The sequence below is a fragment of the Hippoglossus stenolepis genome, chromosome 15, assembly GCF_022539355.2.
Source record: "Hippoglossus stenolepis isolate QCI-W04-F060 chromosome 15, HSTE1.2, whole genome shotgun sequence".
NCBI lineage: Eukaryota > Metazoa > Chordata > Actinopteri > Pleuronectiformes > Pleuronectidae > Hippoglossus > Hippoglossus stenolepis.
The window spans coordinates 12,181,601-12,207,227 of record NC_061497.1 but is presented as its reverse complement, the minus strand read 5'-3'; the positions used below and the strand labels follow the sequence as shown (position 1 = coordinate 12,207,227).

The 25,627-nt window shown below is 42.4% G+C and overlaps 1 protein-coding gene across 3 annotated transcripts; it reads right to left on the bottom strand.

Annotated features, from left to right (window-relative positions):
- Nucleotides 1–251: 251 nt before the first annotated feature.
- On the bottom strand, nucleotides 252–25,551 carry LOC118121907 (pecanex-like protein 3). Of its 3 annotated transcripts, XM_035178159.2 has the most exons (36): nucleotides 25,161–25,550; nucleotides 23,654–24,140; nucleotides 22,502–22,710; nucleotides 22,183–22,288; nucleotides 21,949–21,988; nucleotides 21,661–21,756; nucleotides 19,648–21,369; nucleotides 18,131–18,260; nucleotides 17,584–17,753; nucleotides 17,327–17,384; nucleotides 17,056–17,233; nucleotides 16,747–16,904; nucleotides 14,324–14,477; nucleotides 13,608–13,640; nucleotides 13,348–13,519; nucleotides 12,518–12,628; nucleotides 12,255–12,346; nucleotides 12,053–12,162; nucleotides 11,590–11,695; nucleotides 11,383–11,475; nucleotides 11,115–11,265; nucleotides 10,313–10,457; nucleotides 8,836–9,013; nucleotides 8,577–8,685; nucleotides 8,229–8,358; nucleotides 7,931–7,989; nucleotides 7,617–7,832; nucleotides 6,896–7,149; nucleotides 6,568–6,798; nucleotides 6,063–6,166; nucleotides 5,809–5,956; nucleotides 5,497–5,727; nucleotides 4,848–5,122; nucleotides 4,576–4,745; nucleotides 4,041–4,447; nucleotides 252–3,503 (listed from the first exon to the last, which is right to left on the bottom strand). In XM_035178159.2, the coding sequence occupies exons 2-36, from the start codon at nucleotides 23,804–23,806 to the stop codon at nucleotides 3,351–3,353; spliced, it is 6,852 nt and encodes a 2,283-aa protein (XP_035034050.2). In that variant the 5' UTR covers nucleotides 23,807–24,140; nucleotides 25,161–25,550; the 3' UTR covers nucleotides 252–3,350. The 3 variants fall into 3 exon arrangements, with proteins under 3 accessions (XP_035034050.2, XP_035034051.2, XP_035034052.2); XM_035178160.2 differs by having other exon boundaries at nucleotides 8,836–9,010; nucleotides 23,654–25,551; XM_035178161.2 differs by having other exon boundaries at nucleotides 17,086–17,233; nucleotides 23,654–25,551.
- Nucleotides 25,552–25,627: the final 76 nt, after the last annotated feature.

The following is a 25,627-nucleotide window of genomic DNA, read 5'->3' as shown; positions in this document are numbered from 1 at the left end:
GAGAGAGTGGAACAAACCATTACATATGGGGTCACACAGCTTAAGAATGAGTTAAAAGTACTTACTTAAAATACCCTTATAAGTACTTGAGGACTTATGTGGCAACATATTTAAATAAGTCTTAAAAATGTAGAGATCAATCAAAGTTTATTTGTATCGCCAATATGAAAATGTACCCTAATGGGGCTTAACAAGGTGCAAGGTCTTTAACCCTCGACTCCATTAAGGAAAAAACTACCAAAAAACCAAAATGAATGAAGGTGGTTAATTTACTACTTAGACGACAAGTTCATTTACACTTTCGGGCTTTTAAGCAGCTTTTTTGTTTTACTGATCAACAGCAAACTGCTACGACTGTATCACTGGACTCGAGTATAAATCAATGCATCATTAAATCAAGTACAAATTCAGAACCAAAGATCCCTCACAGAAACCACCAGGACAAAGTCAAAATGAAAAGAAAATCACTCGGAGCAGCTGATTTGCAAACAGACACAAAAACCTTTAATTTAAATAGGAGAAAAAATAAATGAAAAAAAATAAATCACAAAAACAAAAAAAAAACTGTACAGAACATTTAACATTGACTTAAAGTTCTTAAATAAAAGACCCCCCTCCAAAAAATATAGCTAAAATAACAAAGTGGGATGGTGTATGATACTTTTTGTGCAAAAGAAGTTTTAATTGATTCTTCCCAAACTGCACATTTGAATGTGAAGTTTCTCTCTCCACTGCTCAGCTCTGCCCTCTGATGGGTAAACACAGGAGTCCCTCCCCTGAACCTCAACATAGTGTCTTCAATGTAAAAGAACCCAAAATCCAATAATAATAAAATAGATTTATATTTTAAATATATATTTATATACGAAACATGCTGTACAGAATTTCAGAGATAAGAAATCCCTTTTTATTAACACCCAGGTCTGTCCGTTAACTTGTGCTTTCCTCGCTGCCAGCAAAGTAAAAATCATAATATTAAAAACAACCTTAACTCCCTTGGATACAAGATGAATGAGGAGAAGAGAAAAACAGAAAACAGCACTGATCACAAAGTCTGTTTTTCCTGAGTCGAGGAAGTTACTATCGGTTTTGTTTCGAGAGGGATGGCGACGCACCTTTCACCCGTTTTAGTGTCTTCGCAGCAGAGACTGACAGAAATGTCAGGTCTGCGTTAATATTTTTTTAAAACGGGGGTGAAAAGAAAGAAGCTTTGTACGGTTTGTGTCCCTTGTTCAGATCTAAGCAGAGAAGGTGGAAAGAAGGACAGAGTGACTGAACAGCATGCAGTGTGTAGAACGCACTTTAACCCAGAGAGAATAAAACACTGTAAAAAGTGGCATCTTTTGTTAACATTAGCATGACCCAGTATTCAATGCATGTGTCACACTTTTTAAAAATCCGCCCTTTCAGTTTTCTCCCTTTGGACAAAAAGTCTTCCCGCAGAAAAAGTTGATCTCTTTCCCGTTACAGACCCTGAGAACGCTGGCCTGCTTTCAGGTTTCCTACTGAGGAACGCTGCCTCAGAGTGTTGGTGAGAAAACGGGTCGATTTCTGATACGCAGATTAACGCTGTGGCATCAGGTCGTTTCTGAATCTTGCTGCAGACAACTGGGCACAAAGCCTCAGGAGCTGGGGAAACGTTTAGGGTCAAATGGATTGAACTGGCAGCATCTTCTTTTTGTTGCATGCTGGAATTCAACCCTCAGTGTTTTCCTTTGCTTTTCACAGTGGTGGAACACAGAGTGCACGAGTGGGAACGAAACCAACCTAAGGTGACTTCTCAGGGAAACTTCCAGTTCTACTACATGTGTAAAAATAAAAATAAAGTCTCAGCTATCGGTGAGATGATACAAATGTGATGACACCAAACAAATTGAGGGAGGGGAGGGGTGGGGGTACAGTCGACAGAAGGCAGAGTTCCAACTCGATATAATCAGCACACCATATAGACAAACCCCGTTAAAGATATCTGTAAGACAATATTAAACAAATAAATATTCCACCTTTGCTTTTCAGTATTTATTCAGCTTTTGTCTACGTCCAACTAAAACGCTGGATTTAACTGTGGGAGGAGCAGTAGTAGTGGGTATATTAGTAGTAGCAGGAGATGCAGAAGCAGTAGTATAGTAACGGGAGGGGCCGTACTGCAGGCAAAGAAAACAGAGCTCCCCACACAGAGCGGCCTGGATCCCTGCTGTTGAGAAAGTCATAAGCTGACTGGATCTGATCGGAGAGTTTTTTTTAAATCAAGAAAACAAACTCAGTGCCCCTTAAACACAGAGGAACTTGTGATTCTTCAAGTAAAAACAATAAAAAGGACATTCCACTCACCAAAACAAAAAAAGGCTTTATGTTTCTAACACTCCCAGTTTGTAGGTTTGTGATCAACACAATCACCCTCCACTCCTTCCTGATCCAGCGGCGCCAGCTCTGTCCGACATTGTCCCACATCTTTATGTCGCTCATCAGATTCAGGACTCGCACATTGTAAACTGAGGTGAAAGTAACACGTGCTGGCTGGGATGGAAGGGAGTTTTATTTTTTTACCCCACCTGAAACTTGCTCGGCAACAGAACCTCTGAGTGTTGATGATGTCAGGCACCCCTGTAGGAAACAGGCCAGAGATAACATTTGGGTGGGAATGCTTTTTTTCCCCTTCCTTTTCTTGTTGAATGTTGTATGTATAATGTGCACAAGTGGAGAATAAGTGGAGCCTGTTGAAACTGTTCAATATGTATTAATAAATATTATTATTTCTTCACCTGCACACACAGCGACATACTGGTCCTTTTTTTGATTTGATTGGTTATGCAAAAAAAGAAGAATAAAATAACCCTGCTGGTTCAAATGTCAAGTGAGAGAAAGTCAGAGTTGATGCTCTGTTGTCCAGTATAAAAAATAAACAATCCTCAAGCAAAAAAAAATCCCTTTTAAATTGCACTGGTCTTTCTGGCCTGTCACTACCAACCCAAAGGTTGTCCATAGAGACGCGGAGTGCCTTTGTCTGGAAAAACAAAAGTTAAAAGTGAGTTCATCATCGGAACTCATCAGAGTCTTGATGAAAGCTGACTTTGGCTGAAATCATTTCATGATCTGACGTGCGTCAGCTCAGCACTCTATTAAACGTTTGACTCCTTTGGCTGCGGAGGATAGGGGTGATGTGTATAGAACCAGACCAATCCAGTACTGTAGAGGGCCATTACATTACAGGATTTGAGTCACTTAAACAAGGAGTTGATGGAATGAGTGCAGAAGGCTGGAATGAGTCCAGTCTGGGCGGCGCCGGACCGGGTTCAACCGCTGTGTGCTTTCACTGCAAAAAATGTCACTCAGGGTCTCCCAGCGCAGACTCATCGCAGATGCTCAAGTAAAGGCAGCTCTGTGGATTCCTCCCGGGGGGTGGGGGGGTCGCCGGCACTCTGCAGGGTGGAGTCCATTGTCTGAGTGGCGCCCAGAGGATCTTGTATTGAACTGAGCTCTTGTAGGGGAGCAGGAGGAGTAGGCTGTGAAAGACCAGACAGATACAAAAATATTCATCACAGAAAATCAACACTGCCATTTAAAAAAACATCACTAACCACAGAGTGTAAATAAAGATAAAGAACACATCTCCACTTCCTCCCCCTTCAGAAATGAAGCCAAAATATCCTAGCTATGAACACTGCAATCTTCTGTCTATAGCGTGCTTTGAGCCAGAGTCTGTGCAATAAAGATCATGGGATTGAGCCACGGGACAGAAGTCCCACCTATACATGCACTTGACCAATCATGACTCAGTTTCATAACATTTCACCCCATTCAAAAAAGCCAATTAAAACCAAAATGAACCAATAACGAGCACTTTAACAAAAATGTGTGTGATAAATATCTTTGAAAAAATATCATTTAACATGTCCCATTCACAGACATGGAGGCCACCAGCCACCAGGGAGTGATTGAGCCAGCTCTTTCATTATATTTCATCTTTTAAAATTTACTTGACCACATTATTCTCTGGGGTGGACATGAGTCAACGGTAAACACACTGTCAGTCTTCTCACCTGTGTGCGTATGGTCTGTACTGTTCCTCCTTCTCCCTCCAGTGCAGCTGGTCCATTAAAGCCCTTTCTGCCTGAAAAACTCCACTTGCCAAAGTGGCTCTCATAGTGTAGTCCGCTGCCCTGACCGAGGCCAGCCCGCTGGCCCGCTCTGTGCCCCGAGTTCTCCAAGAGGCTCGCCGGGCAGAAGCGCTCTGAGCCTTGCAGAGGAGTCGGAATCATGGTGCTGCTGAACGAGAGCTGGGAGCTGGACAGCTGCTGGCCCAAGAGCCCCTGGATGGAGGATGTACGCTGTAGGGATGTGAGCAGGCCCGCCTCCATCCTGCCCTCTGATTGGCTGAGCAGAGCTAATGGTAGAGGCTGGGGGTGGTGAGGCCAGTTCTGTGTTGGACCTACAGGGTTGTCTGTGCCTGAAATGCAAGAAAAGCCACTTTATTTACACACGAGTACCTCATACAAGCTCTAAATCAAAAATGTGCAGCTTTTGAGGAGACAGAACTACAGGATGTGGAAAGCAATGGTTGCTTTGAGGTCTTACCCATGGAGGGCTGGATAGTGGTGATGTGTGGCTGAGGAAGGCTGGAGGCAGGTGTACTCTGCGTGGTGTGAATGGCTGGGTTGGTGGAGATGGAGGTGGAGCCGCCTCCACAGTCAGAGTCTTCGATGTTTCCTCCACTGTTGCATCCTGCACCACAACCTTTCTGTAACCTGCAGAGACACATTATATACAGTAGAGTTTAGATGTTCACCGATACACCACTGTCACTGAAACGTTCGTGTGTTGTACACAGATGAATCAAGATCCTGTACCTGTCCCAGCTGCTGATGAGCCACGTGTAAATGTTGTGTGGGCTGATGGGTCCTCCCCACACAGAACGGAGCTGGCTGTGGCCCCCAGCGTATGAGGTGGTGAGGGGGGACACATAGATGGGGTAACCAATGGGCTGGTCGCATGAGGAGTTAATCATATTCCTCAGCGCCTGCTTGGCGTTTTGAATGCTGCCACGCTCTGGGTTACGATTGCGCAGGAAAACCAGCTCTTGCTGTTGCCCTGCCCACAGCCCACGCACACACTCTCTGTTGACCTGTGAGGGGTGACACAATGAGGGGTCAGGAGTGGAGTGCAAAGATGGACAAGCTGGATAAAGATATCATAAATGCATAAACTGTCGAGCGGGACAAGTGTGATGTTTCCACACTATTAGCAAAGAGCAAGAATAACAATTTGAGCCTTTTATTAGAGGGAAAAAAAGCACTGGACATTTTGTGGACTGTCGCAGTTTCCTGATAAGATTACATTGTAGCCTCTGCTGCTATGTTACCAGCGGAGATGAACTACTCGACCGATTCATGATGATTTTGTGTGCAAAACTTACTAACCCATCCACAGTAAACATGATGTAATTCAGACAAACCCAAGATAACAGGAAACGGAGTAATAAACAGAAAGAACTGATACCTTGATGACTCTGAAGCTGAGGAACCTCTTGTTAAGCATGATGATCTTGTACTCGTCGCTGCCGTCATCCATGATGTGACGCAGTGCCAGCAGTGAAGGCATGTTTGCTAGAATGGCACTGCGCCACACGGGGTCACCCTCGTGTGATATCAACATCTTCTCCTCGTTGGCAGTGATGGCGTCATACAGAACCATCGGATCCTCATACTCATCCGGAGATGTAAAGTGGTCCTGGGGGGAAATGCAGATCACAGGGTCAGTTTCAATTCAGTGACAAAAAGAAGAATCATTATGGTGTGTTAGAAATTCTACCTGATGCAGCTTGAGGGACATGCGCACTCCAGGTGCCACGACTCGATTCAGCAGGTCCATATCTGCAAACACCCATTCATCTCGAGGGGACGTGATGCGAAAATCTCCCTTGAAGAGTGCGTGGAGGCCATAGAGAAACGGCTCCAAGCTGTCACAGAGATAAACAAATATAACCCTTGTATCCTGCTGGCACATATTTGGGTAATGACAGGTGCTGTTAGCCACAATGAGAGTTTGTTGCCTGGTGGTCTTACCTTGCAGACATGCTGTGGGAGGCTGTGCCCAGAGCTCTTCTTCCCAGGATACACAGGCCAAAACAGAGGTTGACGAGTGGAGAATCTCTTTCACAAGTAACCGACTACAACATAGAGAATTTAAGAATTACAAAAAATAATACGTTAAATGTATTTTCTGTGTTTTATTTTAAATATAATGAAGACAAAAGCCCCTAAGGATAAGTATGAAAATGGACGGTACAAGCTGTTAGTATTAGAAAGAAATCTTATCAGCTTCTGCTTCATTTAGTATAACCGGTTGTAGGTAAATGCAGAACCCCATCTTAATTTTTCACAATTCCACTTTTCTGTCCTCAGTCTCAAAAGGTTCAAAATAATGTCTTGATTCTTGCAGAGCCATGCTGCATGTTGTTTAACATTTGGTTACAACTCAGGCAAAGTTTAGAAAGTGGGCAGCTAGCAGAGGAAGAAAAGATAAAAACAACCACTACAAAGTAGGATTCGAATTTGAAGAGGGTCTAACCGTTTGACGCCTGCTGTTGCAATACTGAATCCAGTCCAGGTAAATCATGCAGAATGAGGAGAGGGTAATGCCTGAGGCCCTGTGGTCATAGTCCTCATCGATGTTCAGGTTGAAGGTGGGGTCACTGTCCACATAGTTCGGACTGAGACAAGGCTGCAGAGCCTCCTGAACAGTCTCGTTAGTCAGCCACTCTTCCAGCTTAGAAGACCGACTCACGTAGTAGATGATGCTCTGTACGAAGAAACAAACATGATCCAGATTATTTCAGAAGGCAAAAAAAGTCTTCAGCAGCTAAACAAAAGGGGAACCTCTGTGATCAGTTACTCACTTTGACATAATATGTGATCAGGATCTTTCGAAGGTCGAACACTTGCAACATGGAGGCTGCGTTGTTGTCGCTGATGCTGTAGCCCTCTAGTACGTACTTGGTGGCGGCCACTTCCCACGCCAGCCAGCGCTGTCCGAAGGCAGCGTTGAATGACAACATGTGAGGCAGGTGACCTGGTTCACAGCAGCAGCATCCCTCGTCCTCCTCCACTCCCTCGGTGATGGCCTCTACCTCCCTCTGCTGACAGTAGGTACCTGGACACGTGATGCACATGAGCTCAGCTGCATAAGCACTTTCCTTTATGTGGTTGTAAAGTGTGGATCACTGACAAAATAATGTAAATAATGTATAAACACCTTCTGTGTGTGCATAAATAATAACCAAATAAGGTGGCAACCTCTGCAGAGTGTGACACACATCTGTTTTTCTTAGCCCTGAACACAAATAAACCTGCAGCCATAAACACAGAATAAAAAGATAATATAACTGGCAAAAAAAACAACTAAATTAATTAAAAATAAAAAAATGATTATGGGAACAGATGAGAGCCATTTACATATAAAGGTTGTTGGTTAGATTCAATCATATTTTTCAAGGTTCACAGTAGCTTGACCTCGTCAGCTGCCAGTCTTTACATGACTGAATGAGCTTTAATAGCCTGATCTCTAAAAATAAATACTACTCTGTAAAATGTTCTGCCCCATCATCCCTTGCTGCTGACCTCTGAACTCGAGACCCCTCAGCTGGAAGGTGACCAGGCCATTGCCGATCTCGATGATGTGCACCAGGGCGTTGAGGTAGTCCGATGCGAGGATGAAGCAGTCGCCCGTGCTGTAGTTACCCCAGCGACCGAGAAGCAGATCTCCGCACAGACTGTGCTGCAGCGAGCGCGTCAGGTGCTCGTAGAAAATCGAATTCAGATTGTTGTCGTCCGCACCTTCAGGAAAAGAAAAGACCATCACCATAGCTACAGAACAAGAGTAAATATGGGTCAAATTGAGATGATTAGATTGTGAGAGAACATTATAGCGTTACCTGGGTTGCGGTCTAATTGAGTGGCAAGTCTGGTATTCGAGTGATCGACCCGCTTGGTGCTGCAAACACGACACAACAGATGTTTTAAGAAAGAGACAAACATTTAAAAGAATCCTAAAACAGAAAAGTTGCTTAATGCCAGGGATGACACATACTTTACTCGTTCCCCCAATAATACAATGTTTTACTCTATAACGGTCGAAAAGTCATTAAAAAATTTGTTAGAACTCAAAAGGAAATACTGGATTGCACGAGCTGTCGGGTGACAGTTACACAAATAATGTAATCAAAAACATACTTGTAGTCGCGCTCCCAGAATTTTACAGGTCTGGTGTACGAGGTGACAAATACAGCGCTGCCTAGGACGGGATTGAGAGGGGTGGAAAATACAGCAGAGAAAATGGCCTGGACGAAGAGCACAGCAGAGTCTGAAGTAACACGAGTTAAGGACATTTCATCAACCAGACAAGGTGGAAATACTGTAAATACCAGAAGAACTAAATGAGAAACATGCCTAATAAAGTCATGTAGTACAATAACCCTGCAAAAAAAATAGGTTATAATTTTCACCATTTTGCTGCGAAATTATGGGAAATGGGAACTTGTGTATTATTACTGTCCCCACATTAAAGAACCTGAAGGATACGGGGCACAGCAAAGGGTTGGGCGAAGGCGTGGAACGCCGACCCCCACGTGATCTGCCAGGGGGCGATGTAAGTCAACACAAAGCGAAGTTTGTACAGCAGGTCCCACATCTGAGGATCAAAGGATAAATCAAAAATCACACAGGAAAACCAGCTGTGTTCATACACAGAGACTGACACACACACGTCCACTGTGGAACTGCTTCCAAAAGGTAGAACACAGATTAATCTTATTTAGGCTGATATAGTGTGCGTTCTAACCTTGCTGAAGAGAATGGACATGAAGTAATAGTCGATCAGGAAGGTCTCTGAGAAGTGTGGATAGTCAAATTGGAAGAAGAGCGTGGTGAAGCACAGCGTGACGTACTGCTGCGACGGTGCACAGAAGGACGAACGCAGCAGCTTCATGCCTGCTACTGAGATGAAGAGAGCTCGGCTGCTGGAGGTGATGAGAAAGACAGAGAAAGAGACAGATAATCAGCGTCACACAATGACTTACAGTAAGTGTTCTACAATATGTTTAGATTTCTCTTAAAATATGGTAAGATCTTGGTCCAAGTTACATTTATGAACAAACACCATTTGTTTTAGGTAACGACAAAACACAGTATTGTTTTTATGCATATTGTCATTCAAACATTCACATTGTAGGTTGGATAACATATCTGAACCCAGACCACGAGTAAATGAAACTAGATTGGAGGTGTTTTCACATGAAGCATCTCCTGATATGAATCACGCCTCACAGGAAATGGATCTCAGAAAAATTACCAACGAGAATTTGTTCACTTTCGTAAAGCTGGAAAAGATTTCAAATGGTAGCAGTAAGACAAACTAAAATGATTCAACACTCACTTGAAGTGGGAGTCACACAAAGATGACTAAAATGCAGAATAGTCAGAGATGAGAAGCCCAGAGTAACATCTGAGGCTTCACTGGAGCTGGTTAATGTCTCTGTTCAAGAGTTATCTACACTCAATCATCTAGGAAAAAAAACATCACTGCATGCTTGAAGTTTGCTGAATAGCACTGACACTTCACAGCACTGCAGAGGAAATGTTGAGTGGACTGATGAAATTAAGGTTGAATTGTTGAAGAACAGACAGAACCACATATGGCATGAAAACAGCACCATGTACCAACATGAAATGTCTAATATTCTTCCTGAGAGTTCTGGTGTGCATATTTGCTGGAGGTTATCATTGCCAAAGTGAGTTCAATCAGAAATTATATCCAAGAATTCACTTAATTTTTCAATCAGCAATGTGACTCTTTAGTGGTTGTGTTCAATAAAAAGGGACTAAAGATTATATACTCTCTTTTTTCTTTTATCAGCTTGAGCACATTTGTGTTTGTCTATTACTTTTGACTCTGACAAAGATCAGATGACATTTTATGACCAATTAAAGCAGAAAACCAGGGACTTTGAAATGGTTCACGTCACTAAAAGCTTAACCTACGGAGAAATTAGAAACGTGAGATCTTAAATGAAAATGTATTCTCCTTTACCTAGACTACTCTACAGACTGCCTGGTTTAAGAGGAGAACAAAGGGAAACAACTGGGAGAATATACTTTCTGCATCTTGTGCACCTGGGGTGTGGTTCAGCATGTCCATTAATTTTATGTTCTACGGTTCCAAGACACAAAGCTAAACAGAACATATCCCCAGGGAGCAGAGATGGGAGTGTAAAATATGGCTGTGAGATAGTTTGGAGACAGAATGAGGAAAGGCTTACTAGATGTCCAGCTCCTTGTGGTTCTGACCCACAGTTCGAGCTTCAGTCGTCAGGGAGTTGAGCACCACTGCCGGGTAGATGAAATACTTCTCCACACACTGCAGCCAAGCATAAAGCTTCTCAAACCACATTAGCTGAGCAGCATCTGGGGGAAAGCAGAAAGAACATGTATCATACTTCTTAAGGACATCCAGATTCTAAAGTCAAATGTTCCCTCTACAGCTTTTACCACATGTGAAATTAATGTGGCAGAAACTTATTCAAACAAAAGATTTGGAAGATGTTTAAATAATGAGTGGTATGGTATTATATTGCTATTCTATTCCTGACTTGCATAGCTGTTATCAAGTACTGAAAATGGATATGTTCAGGATGATATATGATGCCTGGGAGGAAGATGTACAAGAGGGCACAGGCTGCACTATCATGTACGCACAGTGAAGTTATTTTACTCTTCTAAAATAAACTTTAAATTACATGAATAAAAAGTTATATTGTAGGTCTTCCACTTTATTTATTGATTCTTATTGTACAAGTAATACTCAGAATATGCATGCTTGTTAAAAAAAAAAAACGACACCACTTGATGCTGTTGCCTCTGTAACGCTTCCCAAGAGGTGACCGAGATTTGTGTTTTTTCTCTAGAGCACTTCAATGCAAGATCTTAGTGTTTTTCATTTACTCCATGCAGCTTTTTCCAGCGGGGATACTTACAATGTTCCACGTGTTCATATAATAGCTTTTCTTCTCACTTCCACATGCGTGTTTGCGTGAGAAGATAAAACAGCAATCAGACACTCACCTCGGACCTCAAACTGACTGTACTCTCTGGAGCGGAGCACGGGGTGAGCCAGGCAGAACCACGGCAGCTGTTTGCGGAGCTGCGGCAGGAGATAGTGTGTAATGAAGCCTATAACTCCAGCCAGGATGTACAAGACAAAGCTAAGAGCAGGCTGTTGATCAAGAGCAAAGAGAGGAGAATTAACATAATAGGTCTTATGCCATTTGTCACTGAAATCCTGTGAGAAATGTGTTGGAAGAATAGGATCATAAACTCTGCTCCAACTAACTTGTAAAGCGATGAAAACTGTGCTGGCACTGATGGCAAAGGTAATCACAGCCATGAGGGGACACATGACGAGGTCAGAATGAAGAATCTCTTTCTACAAAGAGAAAGTGAGCAAGCACAAGGGTATGATTTTAAAATTAAAGATGCTACAACATCAAAAGTAAAACTTTCGGTCTGTGCAGGCTGCGAGATAGAGGGTGATATTTACCACAGAGTTACGCAGCTTCTCAGGGAGAGGGTCCTTGATCTCCACAGGGGGGTCTTCTGGTGTTCGGTTCTCCAGCTCAGGGAATAATTTAGATCGGACCAGTGACCTGATTTAAGACGTAAGGGGGAAAAAAATAAAATAACCATGAGAGCTACAGCAAAAACTCAGGTCCAACATCAAAGTCTACAACGTCAGTGTAGTGAAAGCAGAAAGTCAGCAGCAGAGAAGGAGCATCAATCAGACTTAAAACACTCCAGGTCAGTTTAATGCTTAAAGCACAAATAAAGGCAATACGTTACACAGCCTATGCAGTATTGATTAAAACTGTTTTGTCACCTTAGCTGAAATGCTGTCTGAGTAATCAGACCTTAAGACACTACTTCAAAAGTAAGAGGAACAATATATAAAACAAAAACATGTGTTGACATCAATAAAAGAGAATAATATGGAACAATATACTGACCACACGATGGTGGGATCACTGCTTTGGCGGCTGAGGTGGTAGGATAAGGCCAGGAGTAGGCCACAAAACACAGAGAACAGTACTGGCACATGGGCGTCCCCCCACGGTGCCTGATCAAAAAACAAACAAATATTAAGGACTTTTCTATGAATTCCTACTCTGAAACAGAGACACGCTCATGCAGTGCCTTAGTTCCACTTACATTGATAGCACCGAGGCAAAATCCATACAGCAGAGCAGCCACCAACATGCTGCGTATGAGGCTGAAGAGAGATGAGAGGGGGCTGGTAGTGGCTGACGAAAGAGACATGTAGAGAAAAATTAGGAAGAACCTAAACACGAGTAATAACATGCAGTTTCTAAACGCACAGCGTTCAGATGATTTACACTTCCCCCTATTTCCCGACAAGGAATTACATCATCATCATCATCATCATCATCCTGTCCGTGTAGAAATGTTCTTACCAGTTCCACCAAAAATGTGCATGTCTATCTGCTCCAGCAGACACATCACAAAAGTATTGACCTGAGGTAGCAACCCAAAGAGGAAAATGACCGGAAAACACAAGGCAAAGACTGTAGGGAAAAAGAAGGAAATATTTATAATTCTTTAAATGTTAATCTGGTGGAGACAAAAATTTGTAAAACTTTGCAGATTTCTGTCGACTAAAACTCTCCAACAAGTTTAAAATCACTAATCCATCCCATGCATGTAAATCTATTCATGGGTGTTCCCTTACTAAAGTACAACTCAAACGACGTTTCGTGTCATGTCACAGTAGGAAAAGCACAGGTGTAAATAGTGATAATAAACTCTTTACATAAAACAGAATAACCATATTAACACAGATGTCAAAATAATAAAATGTATGAAAAAGGGTTAAAGCAAGGTTAAGTTTATAATAAAAGAAAATATATGGTTAAATTAATTAAGGATCCAAGTGTTACCAGAGGATGCATCTCTAATACGTAGTGGGAGATTGTTCCAAATCTTTGTTGTATAATTACACAAAGCTGCTTCACCGTGTTTTGGGGCAGTTTGAGTCTGGCACATACATTCACATAAGAAAATGAATGATGACTTAATTCCATTTAGCTGCATCAGTTTCCTGATGAGCCATCGTTTATGTTATCAGTAACAACTGTGCTTTTCCTATAATAACACGTCAGTATGTCTGCTTTGAAAAGGGCTCATACAGAAATATAGACATAATTGAGTAGTTCAGTCTTAGTGTGAGTGGTGTCCTGGACATCTGGTGCAATGCTGATGCAACTAGTCATGTGTAAGAACTAACCAATGAGCATGTCCCTGACACAGAGCAGGAAGTGTCCAGAGAAGAAGGTGATGCCGTAGAGGGAGAAGGGTTGAAGACTTCCAGAGCGCCCAGATAGGTCAAAGACCCAGATCATCACACAGCATAGGCAGAAGTAAACCGGCCGACTGTACACAATGATCCAGTTATGGCCCTGTAATACACAACGAACCACAGTCACAATAATAACTTGTTTGGGGTTTGAGCTTTGAGAAATGTTTAACATACAAAACAGTACTCACGTGCATGGGAGAAGCTGCATCTGGTTGTACGCTCTAAAAATAAAATAAAAAGGCAGGCAGGCAATTCAATTTTCCATGAACTTTTTCCATAAAAAAAAAAGCAGAACTGAGGACGGGGAAATCACACTCAAGATAGTTTGATACTTACATTGTGTAGCACATTGCAAACATTAGAAAAAAAACTATGCCTTAAATACTGAGTGGAGGAAAAATACTTAAGCCTATTAAGCTGGGAAGACACTATGAATTATATACACATTGATTATTAATGGGAATCGATCTCTCCAACTAGAACAACGGTTTGATTGTTGGGTGGGGGTCAACGCCTGACTGATTTGCCAGAGAGATCAACAAGTATTTTGCATCTTGTGTCTTCACAGAGGCTGTGATACAAATAAAACAGAACTTCATGACAGAATGGACAGAGCATGTCATCTTCAGACATCTTCATAACCATCTGTGGGTCGATTTTGTTTCCCAATTAAAGACAAACAGCACAAAATAGCACTAGCTTTCTCTTTTCTGACATTACTTGACAATGCATACGGTTGAAATAAAAAATGATTTTCATTGTCATGGGTTCTTTCTACAGCACCCATGTCGTTGCTGGCAGAGAGGTGACTAAAATGTCCTACAATCAATACAATCATTCAGTCTCTGCCAAGCTTATGACACATGAAGATCAATATAAATAATGTAATTCAGTGGATATCTACCTTCAGTAAGGAGTACTGGCAGCTTGCAATGACCAGGCAGAACTGGAAGACCCAGATGTCCCTGAAATAGCCGTGAAGCAGCAGTATGAACCCCAGGAAGGCCACCAGACTGGCCAGCACCACAGCAAACACGTTCTCACCCACACGACGGTTCCTGGCAACATAATTCACAGAAAACGCAACAATATTTTCACTGTTCAATCTATTTATATAAATATCACGCTAATAGATAAAGGTAATAACTTGAATATATGTACTATTGGGACCTGTAATATGATTATGATTAAAGTAAGTTACAATGCTGTTGGACATCAGACACAGGGCGATAAAGGGTTTTCTTTAAATACTAAAACAATCATGCTGCATTAACATACTCTACTGTAGCTCCATTAAGCCACATCCCAATAATGCTGTTTTCAGCCATGCACTGAACTCCAGATATTATCCTGAAATTATCCAGAGCAGACGTATGTGAGAACACAAGGCGATGAAGATGTTAAGTTGGAAAGACAATGAGATTTTAGGGTGATGAGTCAATGTGCTGCAAACAAAAAACACATTTCCACAGCGGAGTTTACACATTATGTCCTGCCTCCTTTCCTGTTGTTGTGAACACATCTGACCCGCACAATCTCCTGCTGCATTCTTCATATGTAAAACGCAAAATCTGGAGAACGTCCAGACCCAATATTCTTACCATTTTCCAGATTTCATGTCTGAAAATGGCTGAAGAGTAGTACAATACATTCTGTACGAGAAGAGGTTATATTTAAAAGGTTAACCATTGTCACAATCATGTTTAAGTTTTTAGCCTTTTTTCCCTGTGAAACTTAAGATCTGGGAAGTGATGAGGTTAAGAAGGTTATGACTGTTTTTTGGATGAGCTTGTGGTGGTGTGTGCAGCTTCCGGTAGATATAATCCCTAAAGTCACACTGAGGAGAAAACCACCGTCACTAATGGCTTTTCATCTCATATAAAAATATATTAAAAAGAATCTTCTTATTTAGGAGGTGGTGTTAAAGCTGTATATTTAGATTACACCCACAGAGAAGAATTTAGTTTTGCCTTCAGGACTGAGAGACACAGATACATACCCGATATACCAGAAATATTAATATCACTCGATGCAAAGAGGGCATTTGTTCGGATGGAGTGGGATTATCTTTTATATACCCTCAAACTATTTGGTTTGAGATTTGTGTCTTGCGTAAGGCTTCTCTATTCTTACTCACTAGTGGCTGTCCAAACTAACAGCAATCTCCCACTCGGCAATAGGCAGGGCTGCCCCTTTTATTTGCAGTTAAACTGTTAGCAATGGCATTGCACAGTGACAGCGGTATTAAGAGTTTACTATGCAGGATATGTCTAATGCTATTTGTAGTCAGACTATTAAAATCTGCTAACAGTCAGCGGATGTTGACAACAAAGCAGAGAATGTTATATTCAAATCGTTTCACTACAGTTGTGTTGCAGCCCAGAAATGACCCGAACAAATTGAAATAAAAGAAAATATGAAAATAAAGACAGACGGAAGTGTCTCTTTAGATAAATACAGACATTTCCAGTGGGACATTAGTGATGATGGGGAAAGAAATGATTTCTGAGAACATTTTCTTTTTTTATGCCAAAGACAGACAGAGAGAGTGGAATTCTATATCCATTTCAATGCATTCCAACATTTGTCAATAGACAAATGTGATGTCTGGATTTATATGGAATACAAAAAAAACTTAAATAGGTCAAAACATGCTACAGCGGCACCATCAACACAGACTCTACCATAACAAAGAACAGAGAAGCTCAAATCCCAACATACTCAAAGGAAGTTTGACCTCATTCTCTGCTCAGGTCACCATTTCTCCACCATAGCTTCACATAGAAATGTTGTTGGCTGCAATGTAAATGTTGAACTGTCGTACAATTTTAGCCATCAATAAAAAAACTACTCTAGCAAAAACAAAGAAGAGCCAACATAGATAGGTGGGATGTAGATCTAGGATGCATTATCTGTCATTATTCCTTATCTCTGAGCTCCCAAACATTGTCTCATCATAGATAACCACTCAACCATGAATGAGCAGCTGCCTGTTCACAGACAGACTGGGGTTTCAACTGTTCAACCAAGTCAAAAAACTGGTTGTGCATGTCTCTGTGGCTGGTTTGGGTCTGGAACAGTCTTTGTGCTCCACAAAAAAAATTATTCGCTTTGGTTAAACTTCAAATATTTACTTGAAATATTACAGTTTGTCAGGCAAATATTTCATGCTCAGTGTCACAGACACACAAAAGAAAGAATCAAATAAGATTATTTTTTTTAACCAAATGGACTTAGTGTATCAGTTGTTGATATCGGGGTAAAGCAAATAAAAAATGCTTTGCTTTGTTTTAGAGAACATGGTAAAACAAACAGAATCAGTCTTACCTGTCCAATAAGGCCAGGAGAGCCAATCGATCATATCGAACCCTCAGCCACTTCCCAGGGAGCACCCAAAAGCGATAGTACTGTTTGGGTTTGGCTTTCTCCTCAATCATCAGAGTGTTTTCCTGGGACTCCTGTAGAGACTCGTGATCCAGATCAAACTAGAGATGAGGTGAGAAATAAGTGATGAATTCAGAGGAGGGAACTACATTGACAATCTGGGGTAGTTTCATTTTGCGATAGAGACAAGACTGATTTATGTGACACTCTGCCTAAGATAATCTACCATTTCAAACATCAAACTCTGCTAACCTCAGGCATTTCCAGAGGCACCCTGCGCACCTGCATGCCCTGTAGAACCACAGGTCTGGGCTGCAGCATGGACAGGACCGGTGCCCCTTCCTGGACCTCAGTGGAGGTGAAGCTTGATGACTGGGACTGCCTTTCCCTTTCCCGTTCTCTTTCTCTCTCTCTTTCCCTTTCCCTTTCCCTGCAAAGACAAATACGTTTATGGTATTAATTGTCAGTCATTTTTGTCTTGGTTTTATAAAAGCAAATAAAAGAAATACAAACTATAACTTACTGAACTGGGTCTTCATAACCACCTCCACCAGTTCCAAACGTGTAGGACCTCTTCACCCCTGTTAAACAGATAGATGACTGAAATGAAATACTTTAGGAACCAACATGGCATGAATGATGAATCTGTGTTATTTGAATTGCATTCATTCAACACATAACTAAAAAACATAAGAGGAAAATGTCTTGATGGAGAAAAAAAAAATCAAGTAAGTCTATTTCCCAAAATTCAGAACTGGTCATTTAAATGGACTGGCTCACCACTCTCGTCAAAGAAATAGTGCACTGCCCCCTCTGATGTGTCGTCGAAGGTGGAGGCCTCGTGGATGCCACTGCGAGGCAGTAGGAGCGAGGAGGCAAACTGTAAGGCTGAGGGGAGTGTGCGAGTCCGCGAATGAGAGGAGGTACGAACCCGCTGGAGGTCTTGCAGACTACAGGGGGAAAAAAACAAAAAACACAATGTGTTCAACAATATTGTGTAATTTTACCGTTAGAATATAATTTTGGCAGTCTAAAGCCTAAAATCAATCAGTCGTGTAAAAGCTTACATATTTTGTAATAGGCAGTTCGAATTAATTAACGTGTTATCATTCATTTCGCCTTAAATTGCTGAGTATTAATTTTGTGGCAAATCCCCAGAAATATATCCCCTAAAGAACAATTTAAAAATCAGGATTTCTGATTCTTGCATTCATCATAAGTTGCCAATAGCTTTGAATGCTGCAGGCGTGATTAGAGAAATTGAAATGCACAGTTGAGATAAGGATTCAGCTATAAACCTTTATTCAGGTTTGCTTAGTGGACTGACCTGGGAGGGGATCCCATAGTGGACGGGGGCGGTGTAGGGTTGCTTCCAGCATTGTGTCTCCTGCGGATGGCCTGGGTCCTCTTTACACTGCTGACCGAGTCGTGTTTGTTCCCGTCCTCTGGAACCATGGCTGTAGAAGGGTTATTAGTTACATTGGTTTACAGTGTAAATGTTCACCATACAAGGCATCATTTAAATAAATTAACCTGTTTGATTTTCCTTTTGCCATTGTAAAATATGCATTTAGATGTATGCATGTCAAATACCCTGAATTACTTATTGATGGACGATCAACCAAACTGATCCCGCTGCATTTCTGCAGTCATAAAAAAAACCCTCAGTCCATGTTGACAACTACAACAAAGCTTAATGATGCATTACTGTTCATGGTCAACTGTGGTGTAAACCAAATAAGCTTCATTAGTGGTTACAGTACATGAGCCACATCACAAGCTATGGGCAATATTTTTAAGTAATAAGGCAGCTCTTTATCTTCATCTCGAAATCCGCTTTATATTTACTTCATGGTTTGCAAATGACGAGGCTGAGTCACAGATATAGAAGTCAGCACTGATCTAAGGTCAGTAAATGAGGTTTACTTTTGCATTAGTGACTCAGATGAACCTTGAAAAGATGGTGACGATATATCACCCTCTTTCAAACAACTAAATTGGTTGAGGATCAAGGTCTGCGTCATGAAGCAAATTTCATACAATAAGATTATGCAGGGTTTTTCAACCATGTTAAGATCTGACAGCGCCTGAGCATTTTTGTGCAAAGCCTAAACTGACTAAACAGAGAAAAACATGCTGAAGGTTTTCTACTGGAAAAATGGATTGTAGAGAGTCATTCATATCAGCCTTAAAAGTGTTTGGTCAGTCCTGCTGCCACAAAGGAAATAAATTAATGACGAGTAAAAGCAAGTTACTAGCATCTCCTCACGTCTTCACTGCATAAATTCATAATGGAGAAAATCTGCCAGTCTTCTTGCCAACACTGAGAGAGTATGTGTCACGTTAACATGTGTTAAAATGAAAAAAGATTCTGTTTAAAAGTTGTATGTGGGAGCAACCGGGTAGCCAAATTGTTCAAGCACAAACCATATGGGCGCATATGCCGTGAGGAGCAGGTCCCGAGTTCAACTCTCTGCTGAGCTGACCATTTATTTAATATCATTCTACTATTTTTTCATCCTGTTTTCTGCCTCTCCATCACTTTTTCTATCAAATATTTCTAGAAGGGTAGAAAACAGAGGTTGTGCAATTCATAGAGATGATGGCCAACCTTCATTGGTTATTCATAGTATGATTAAAAAAAGCTTCTATATTAAGCAACCTACTATATTTGATATCAACCTAAAAATTCTAAAGTTCAATAAATTAGTTTAAGAAAACAATATCCACCTAATTTTGACTTATTGGCTTCATACGAGACTCTCCAGGTTGGCTATTTTTCTTTATTAAGAAGGGGACATCTCTAAAACACAACTCTGCACCACTGATGATTACAGAACTCACCTCCTCCCACAGCTCCCTCTTCAAGCAGCTCTCCTACCCTCCATCCCATCTGGTTGCCAGTCCAAGAGCCACCAAGAGAATCAAGTCGATGGTGAAGAGTTCCAGGGAAGCCATCGGTATGAATAGTGCGGGCCTCCAGATCAGACTTGGAGATGGTTAGAGTCCGGGGTGCAGGGGTGGAGGTGGAGGGCATTGTAATCAGAGTAGAGGGCTGAGCTGCCGTGTTGCTCTGGCCACCACCGGCACCATCCATACTTAGCACTCTTGCGTGAGTTTTAGCACTAGCCGTGCTAGAAGAGCGCTGAGCGGCACGAGAATGAGAGGGGCCAGCAGTTTCAGGTAAATCCCCTTCCCTTGGAGTGGGCAGTTGAGCAGCAGGGGAGAGTGGGGATGTCATGCCAGTGTTAGCGAGGTCTGGGGAGTAGCAGGAGGTAGAGGAACTTGAATCATCGTCATCATCGTCTGAGCTATATCGACGCTGGGAGCCCAGACTAGAACCAGCGCTCATGTCACTGCCATCATCCTCATCGCTGGAATCTTCAAACAGACTTTCACTGTACGCCTTGGCGCCCAGTCGGCTGCGCACAGGGATGTAATCTCTATGTTGTCTATGATTGTGGTGACGCCTGTAAGAGCCACAGTCAAAACTACTGCTTCCTGCTCCAGCTCGCCTTCGTGGAGCTTTCCTTCGGCCCGGCCTGTGCCCTACACTACTGCCGCTGGCCCGCAGCAGCTTTAAGTCTTTCGGGCGCACAACCTGCTGGGCTTGCAGAGCAGGCTGGTCAGACAGTAAGAAGGGGGTAGAGGATATGGGCAAAGCAGGCTCAGAGCACACTAGACCCAGGGCCAGCCCTGAGGGCACTGAATTGGCCTGCCGAGGTGGGGGTAAAGGAGGAACTGGGAAATTTCTGTCTAAATCGCAAACCTCTGATTGGCCACTACTTGAAGGGGAAGAGTTCTGGAGAGGAGGGGGCTGTGCAATATCAGAGGGTGCAGGGGTCAAATCCTCTCCTTCAACAAGTGTCCTGTCTAGCCCCTGGCTAAGGGAAAACTCTTTGGAAGGTGAACGCAGTAGCACACTGTCTGACAGGTTGTCTGTGTCACTGCCATCCTGTCCTGCTGGATCTTCCCTAGGCCCAGGGATGTAGGAGCCTATTGCTTTTGCTGAGGCAGACGGCTGTCCGTCCACAGGCCGTGACTGGCTGAACGAAGGGCTTTCCAGCTGAGTGGAATCAGTTTTTTCACTGCGGTAACTACTAACAGTGCTCAGCGTTTCACGGTCTGTGGTGGTGCCACCTGCACTGAAACAGCTGTCCGTGGATCCGGCAGCTAGTGCCACCCCGCTGCGGCTGCCTGGGTGCTCAGTCCCAGGTGCAAAAGCCACAGGGTCAAGGCCCAAACCCAGGAGGTTTTCACTCAGCTCCTCGCTTAAGCTGCTCTTTATAAGGGGGCTGAGGGGAGTATCCCCCAGGCTTTCAGATTCAGCAGAGGGGCCAAGGGGAGAATAAGCCCCCAACCCATTGTCCTCTGGATTCCGTTGTTCCTCCACTTCCTGCAACTGTTCTTTCTCACCCCCATCTTCTTGACTGGAGGGTGAAGGGGGGATAGACAAGCAGTCTCCAGGTTCTCCAAATACAGCAGACACTCCAGATACTCCCACAAGACCAGAGAAATCACCTCCCAGACCAGCAGCAATGCAGGACTGGATGATACAAGGACCTCCTGTACAGTAGAACAGACCAAAATGATATTGAAAATAACTTTTAGACTGTAACACAGAGGTTTCAAATTGTGCTTCTGAAGACCCAATGCTTTTTTCATTCTTTCATGTTAATCCATGCACCAACCTTAATCCCAACAGAAAGACTTAAGAGCTATGCCAACAATAGAATGTGTACAGTAGTTTTATGCTAATTGCCTGGGCTCCATAGTGTGACTCATTTACAAACAGGCACAATTAGGCGTTCAGTTTGCGTGATGCTCTTTCTGGTCAGTGATTAATAGCAGACTTACGAATGGTGTCCTGGGAGCTCTGGCGTAGGATATCCCGGTGAGCTGACGTAACAATCACATTATTGCTTCCTTGCTCCCGCATTAGTTCTTTGATATCTGAGGTCAAAATTAAAAAGCAAGAATGCATATTCAACTCATAGTGATGTGGCACACAGACTTGATTGTGTAAGGACATTGTGCGGAAGCATTTGAGATTAAACATTATTAACCACTGTTTAAAATAAATAGTCAATTCTGAAAAGCAATATGGCATAAAAAAAAAAAAAATCGAATTCAGCAGACACTTACCCTTAGTGCCCCCTGTATCCTCCAGCTGGGGCAAGAACTCCTGAAGAATAAGGACAATTAAAAAAATGTAGTCAGTTAATAAAAATAACTAATTCACATCAATATCCATTGTAACAAGACCATTACAACACTTGAATCTAAAGAGAAAAACCCATTTCAAATATGTAGAGTTGGGGAAATGATAAAGATGGGAAAAAGGGACTGCATGCTGCAATAAAATACAGTTACTCTCACCGACACTTGGTTCAACCCAAACAGCGAGTGCTGGGAGCTACAGCGCACCGGGGGTGTTGAGTTGACCTTCCGAAACACAGTCATCTCCACACCAACATGACTATCCCTGTAGAAAAGTTACACAAACAGAAAATTAAAAAGCATTCCGCATTGTAGAAAATTGTTATTTCTGCATTAATAGCTAAATAGTGAGTACTCATTTTTCATCATGACAGATATAAAAAAATTGAAGAAAAAGTACAAATCATAATTAAATCAGGCAAAACCAAACTATAAAACTGTGTGATTCCATCAAATTAGTCAGAAAACACCTTCTTACCTGTGGTGATTCCCATCATGGACACCTGAACCTTCATCTCCCTCTTCTGTTCTTGGGGCTTCAGCTGTGAGTGAGGCCTGCTTCTTCTCTATAATCTCCCCAAGGTCGAACATAGCGTGGAGCCGGTAGTTCACCACCTTAATGGCGGTGAAGAAAACTGCCACCACAGCAGAGTAGACGCCCGCTACTATCAAGCTTGGAGGAAGAGCCTAAGAAAAAAAAAAAAAATTATAATAACAGAAACTGAAACTATTCATAATAACAACGTGGCAATGAAATCCATTTCAGGGAATGAGTGCAAAGAATAATGATAACGGCTGGAAAATAGTAAATTCTAAAAAAAGCACTGAACAAAACAGTGTTATGTACTTATCGTAATGAATGCAAATCGCCAGTTTACAGGCACCTGTGCTATAAAACAATTACTTATTAAAGATGGTAGGAATGAGATGTCTACCACAATTAGACATTCAAACATTAGACTATCAGTTCAATTTAAAGTTATTTTAGATATTCTTTTTAAACTAGGTTTAAATGACACAAATACAATGGAGTGCACAGAGCAACCAAAAATATTCAGACAGATTTTAAACAAATAGTTTTCCCAAACAGTTTCAAACTCTGTTACTGACCTAAGGAGGTACATGTTTAACTGTATACCCCCGCTGTCAGGTATGAATGTATGAGATCCTCCAAACTCTTATTTCTGATAACGATCTAACTCACTTGCTGCTGTTTTACATGTGCACACTTTTACAGTTGCAATGGATCAGTGAAATGTACATTTAGATGCATCCACTTTCACTGTCAGTTCTAATGACTGGGTTGAACTGTGGATTTCTTCCACAGCTCTCCGACTGTCTGACCATTTTTGTCGCTCGCTCTATTGGACTCCCAGGTACTGCTGTCACTTAGATCTCAAAATGAAATAGGTGGATAAATGTCAACAAAGCTCATGCAAATGATGCTGGTAAAAGAAAAAAAATCTAAACACTGAATGTACCAAGATGCACCATGTAATCCCTTATGCGGCTGACATCTCCGGTACATTGAAGCACTTCTGGTATTTGAAAAATGTTTATGACAGTGTGTCTGAATTTAGTAGTGCCTTCATTTATTATTTAATGTAACCTGCTGTGTAAATGTGCTTACCATGAACAACAGAAAGGGGAAGGCCAGAAGAAATATCCAAAGGTAGAGGTGGAAGCAGTTGGAGAACGTGCTCTGATGGGGGTCCACATACCAGCCTCCAGTGAGCGAAGCCCACACCCCCTGCCGCAGTATCTGAAGAGCCTGGGAACCCATCTCCGCCTTCAGGTTCAACCAAAAGCTGAAATGCTTCTTTCAAGGCTGTAGCTCAAAAAACTGTGCAGCAATTCAAGCCACAGTGTCTTGTGTCTACGATGGCACTTCCATTGGGGATGGCTGGTTAACCAAGACTGTTTCATCAAGGACAATAGTTCTGTGTCTTGGATATGTATACTTCAGATGAGGTCAAGAATCCTTGCACATTCTAGTGCCAGTGTGTTCTCCCTCCGTGCGCCAACGTTGCCACACTCTAGCCTAATCCCTGTTGGGTAATCTGGAGAGTGACTTTTTGGCACATTGGTAACCCACTGAATGTAAGAAAAACATTCATCTGCAAGAAAGATCAAACCTGGATAAGTTACTTATATGAAGCTAGACTTCAAACATTGCATTCAGTAGGGGAATCAAATGCTAGATAACAACCCACTTGTAAAACTACACTGGAAATCCCAAAGTAATTTGAAAAACTTTAAAAATCAGTCCATAAGCACATATTAGTTATGGAGCTGTGCATCTATCAGTGGATTTCTAGTCTGTGTCACTTTTTGGTTTTCCTTATATCCCATGATTATGAAACCATATATCTTAATTTCCACTTGCCCTGAAAACCTTTAGCTTAAGATAACAAGCGAGTCAAACTTGAACTTGATCATTTATCTTTCAAAACTTCTACATTAGTTCAGAGTAATAATTATTGAATAAACCGAGCTGTAAAATATTCCAACTGAGCACTCAAAAGGAAATGTGAGATTCATATGAAATTACACAGGCAGGCACTATAGTCACTAGAATACCTTCTATACAAAAACAACGCAACATAGAAGCTACACAACATCGTTCCTAAGTTTCCACAGATTTCAGGGAGGATGACAGAGCTTAAAACAGCCTCCTTTAATGTCCAGGCCAGTGCTGTGCCAGCTAGATTAAGTTTTCTGGCTGACATTAGCAAGCTAACACACAGTTTAGCCTAGCTTGCGAACATGTCTGGGCTTCTCTGATCGGTGAAATGTGCCCCGTTTAAACCACTAACACCTCCAGTCACCCCCGTCAATATGAAAACACAATCCCCCGCAGCGGTACACTTCTCCAAACCGGCTGACAAACGTTTAACACCTTCAGATAGCGTGATGCTAGTCACCAGCTAATGCTAGGCCGCACATATCAGCACTTGAGCCGAGGTAATGTCCCTGTCGTTAGCTGGGTGACTAACAGCAGCCCGCCGACAACAAGTTAGCTCCGCCGAGGGTCGCTACGTGAGCGTTAGTTCAGCCTGTCACTGGCTAACGTTAGCTGAGGTTAGCTCGTTAGATTTGACAATGGTGCTCACTGTGAACTGTGAAGCATCGCTTACAGTTAGCATTAGCTGTCCAGCTTGTCTCATATCCTCCTTCCGCATCCAGTCATTAGCGGAAAAAAAAATCTCAGAGCCTTCCTTCCTTCCTTCCTTCGCAGGAAAGCAGCAGCCGCCTGTCCAGAAAACCACTAGCGTCCCTCCGTGTTGGCTTTGGCTAACTTCTCATTGTTATCTCACTGCCCCTCGTCCTCTTTGGCATCAGGGGCTGCGGGCGGACATGCAGCGGAAGCGGGGCTCCTCGCTCATAATGAACAGCCGCGGTGTGTTGGCACAAATGGTGCCTAGAAGACCATGTTTCCCTGAGCTAGCTCACTGTGACCGGGCAGCTAGCGCTAGCTAACAACTAGTTGGCACGCGCACACGCACGGAGCGCAATAAAGCGAGAGAGAGACATATTTATATTTAGAGAGAGAGAGAGAGAGCGAGAGAGAGAGATTCCCATGACGCCGATTGGCCGAATGCGC

Bases quoted from the DNA above. Each gene is read 5' to 3' on its own strand.
- LOC118121907 (XM_035178159.2), bottom strand. From the start codon at position 23,806: ATGGGTTCCCAGGCTCTTCAGATACTGCGGCAGGGGGTGTGGGCTTCG. The intron at 22,289-22,501 runs GTAAGAAGGTGT...ACTTTTCTACAG, and splicing joins CATGATGGGAATCACCACAG to GGATAGTCATGTTGGTGTGG. The intron at 3,504-4,040 runs GTGAGAAGACTG...GGTCTTTCACAG, and splicing joins TACAGACCATACGCACACAG to CCTACTCCTCCTGCTCCCCT.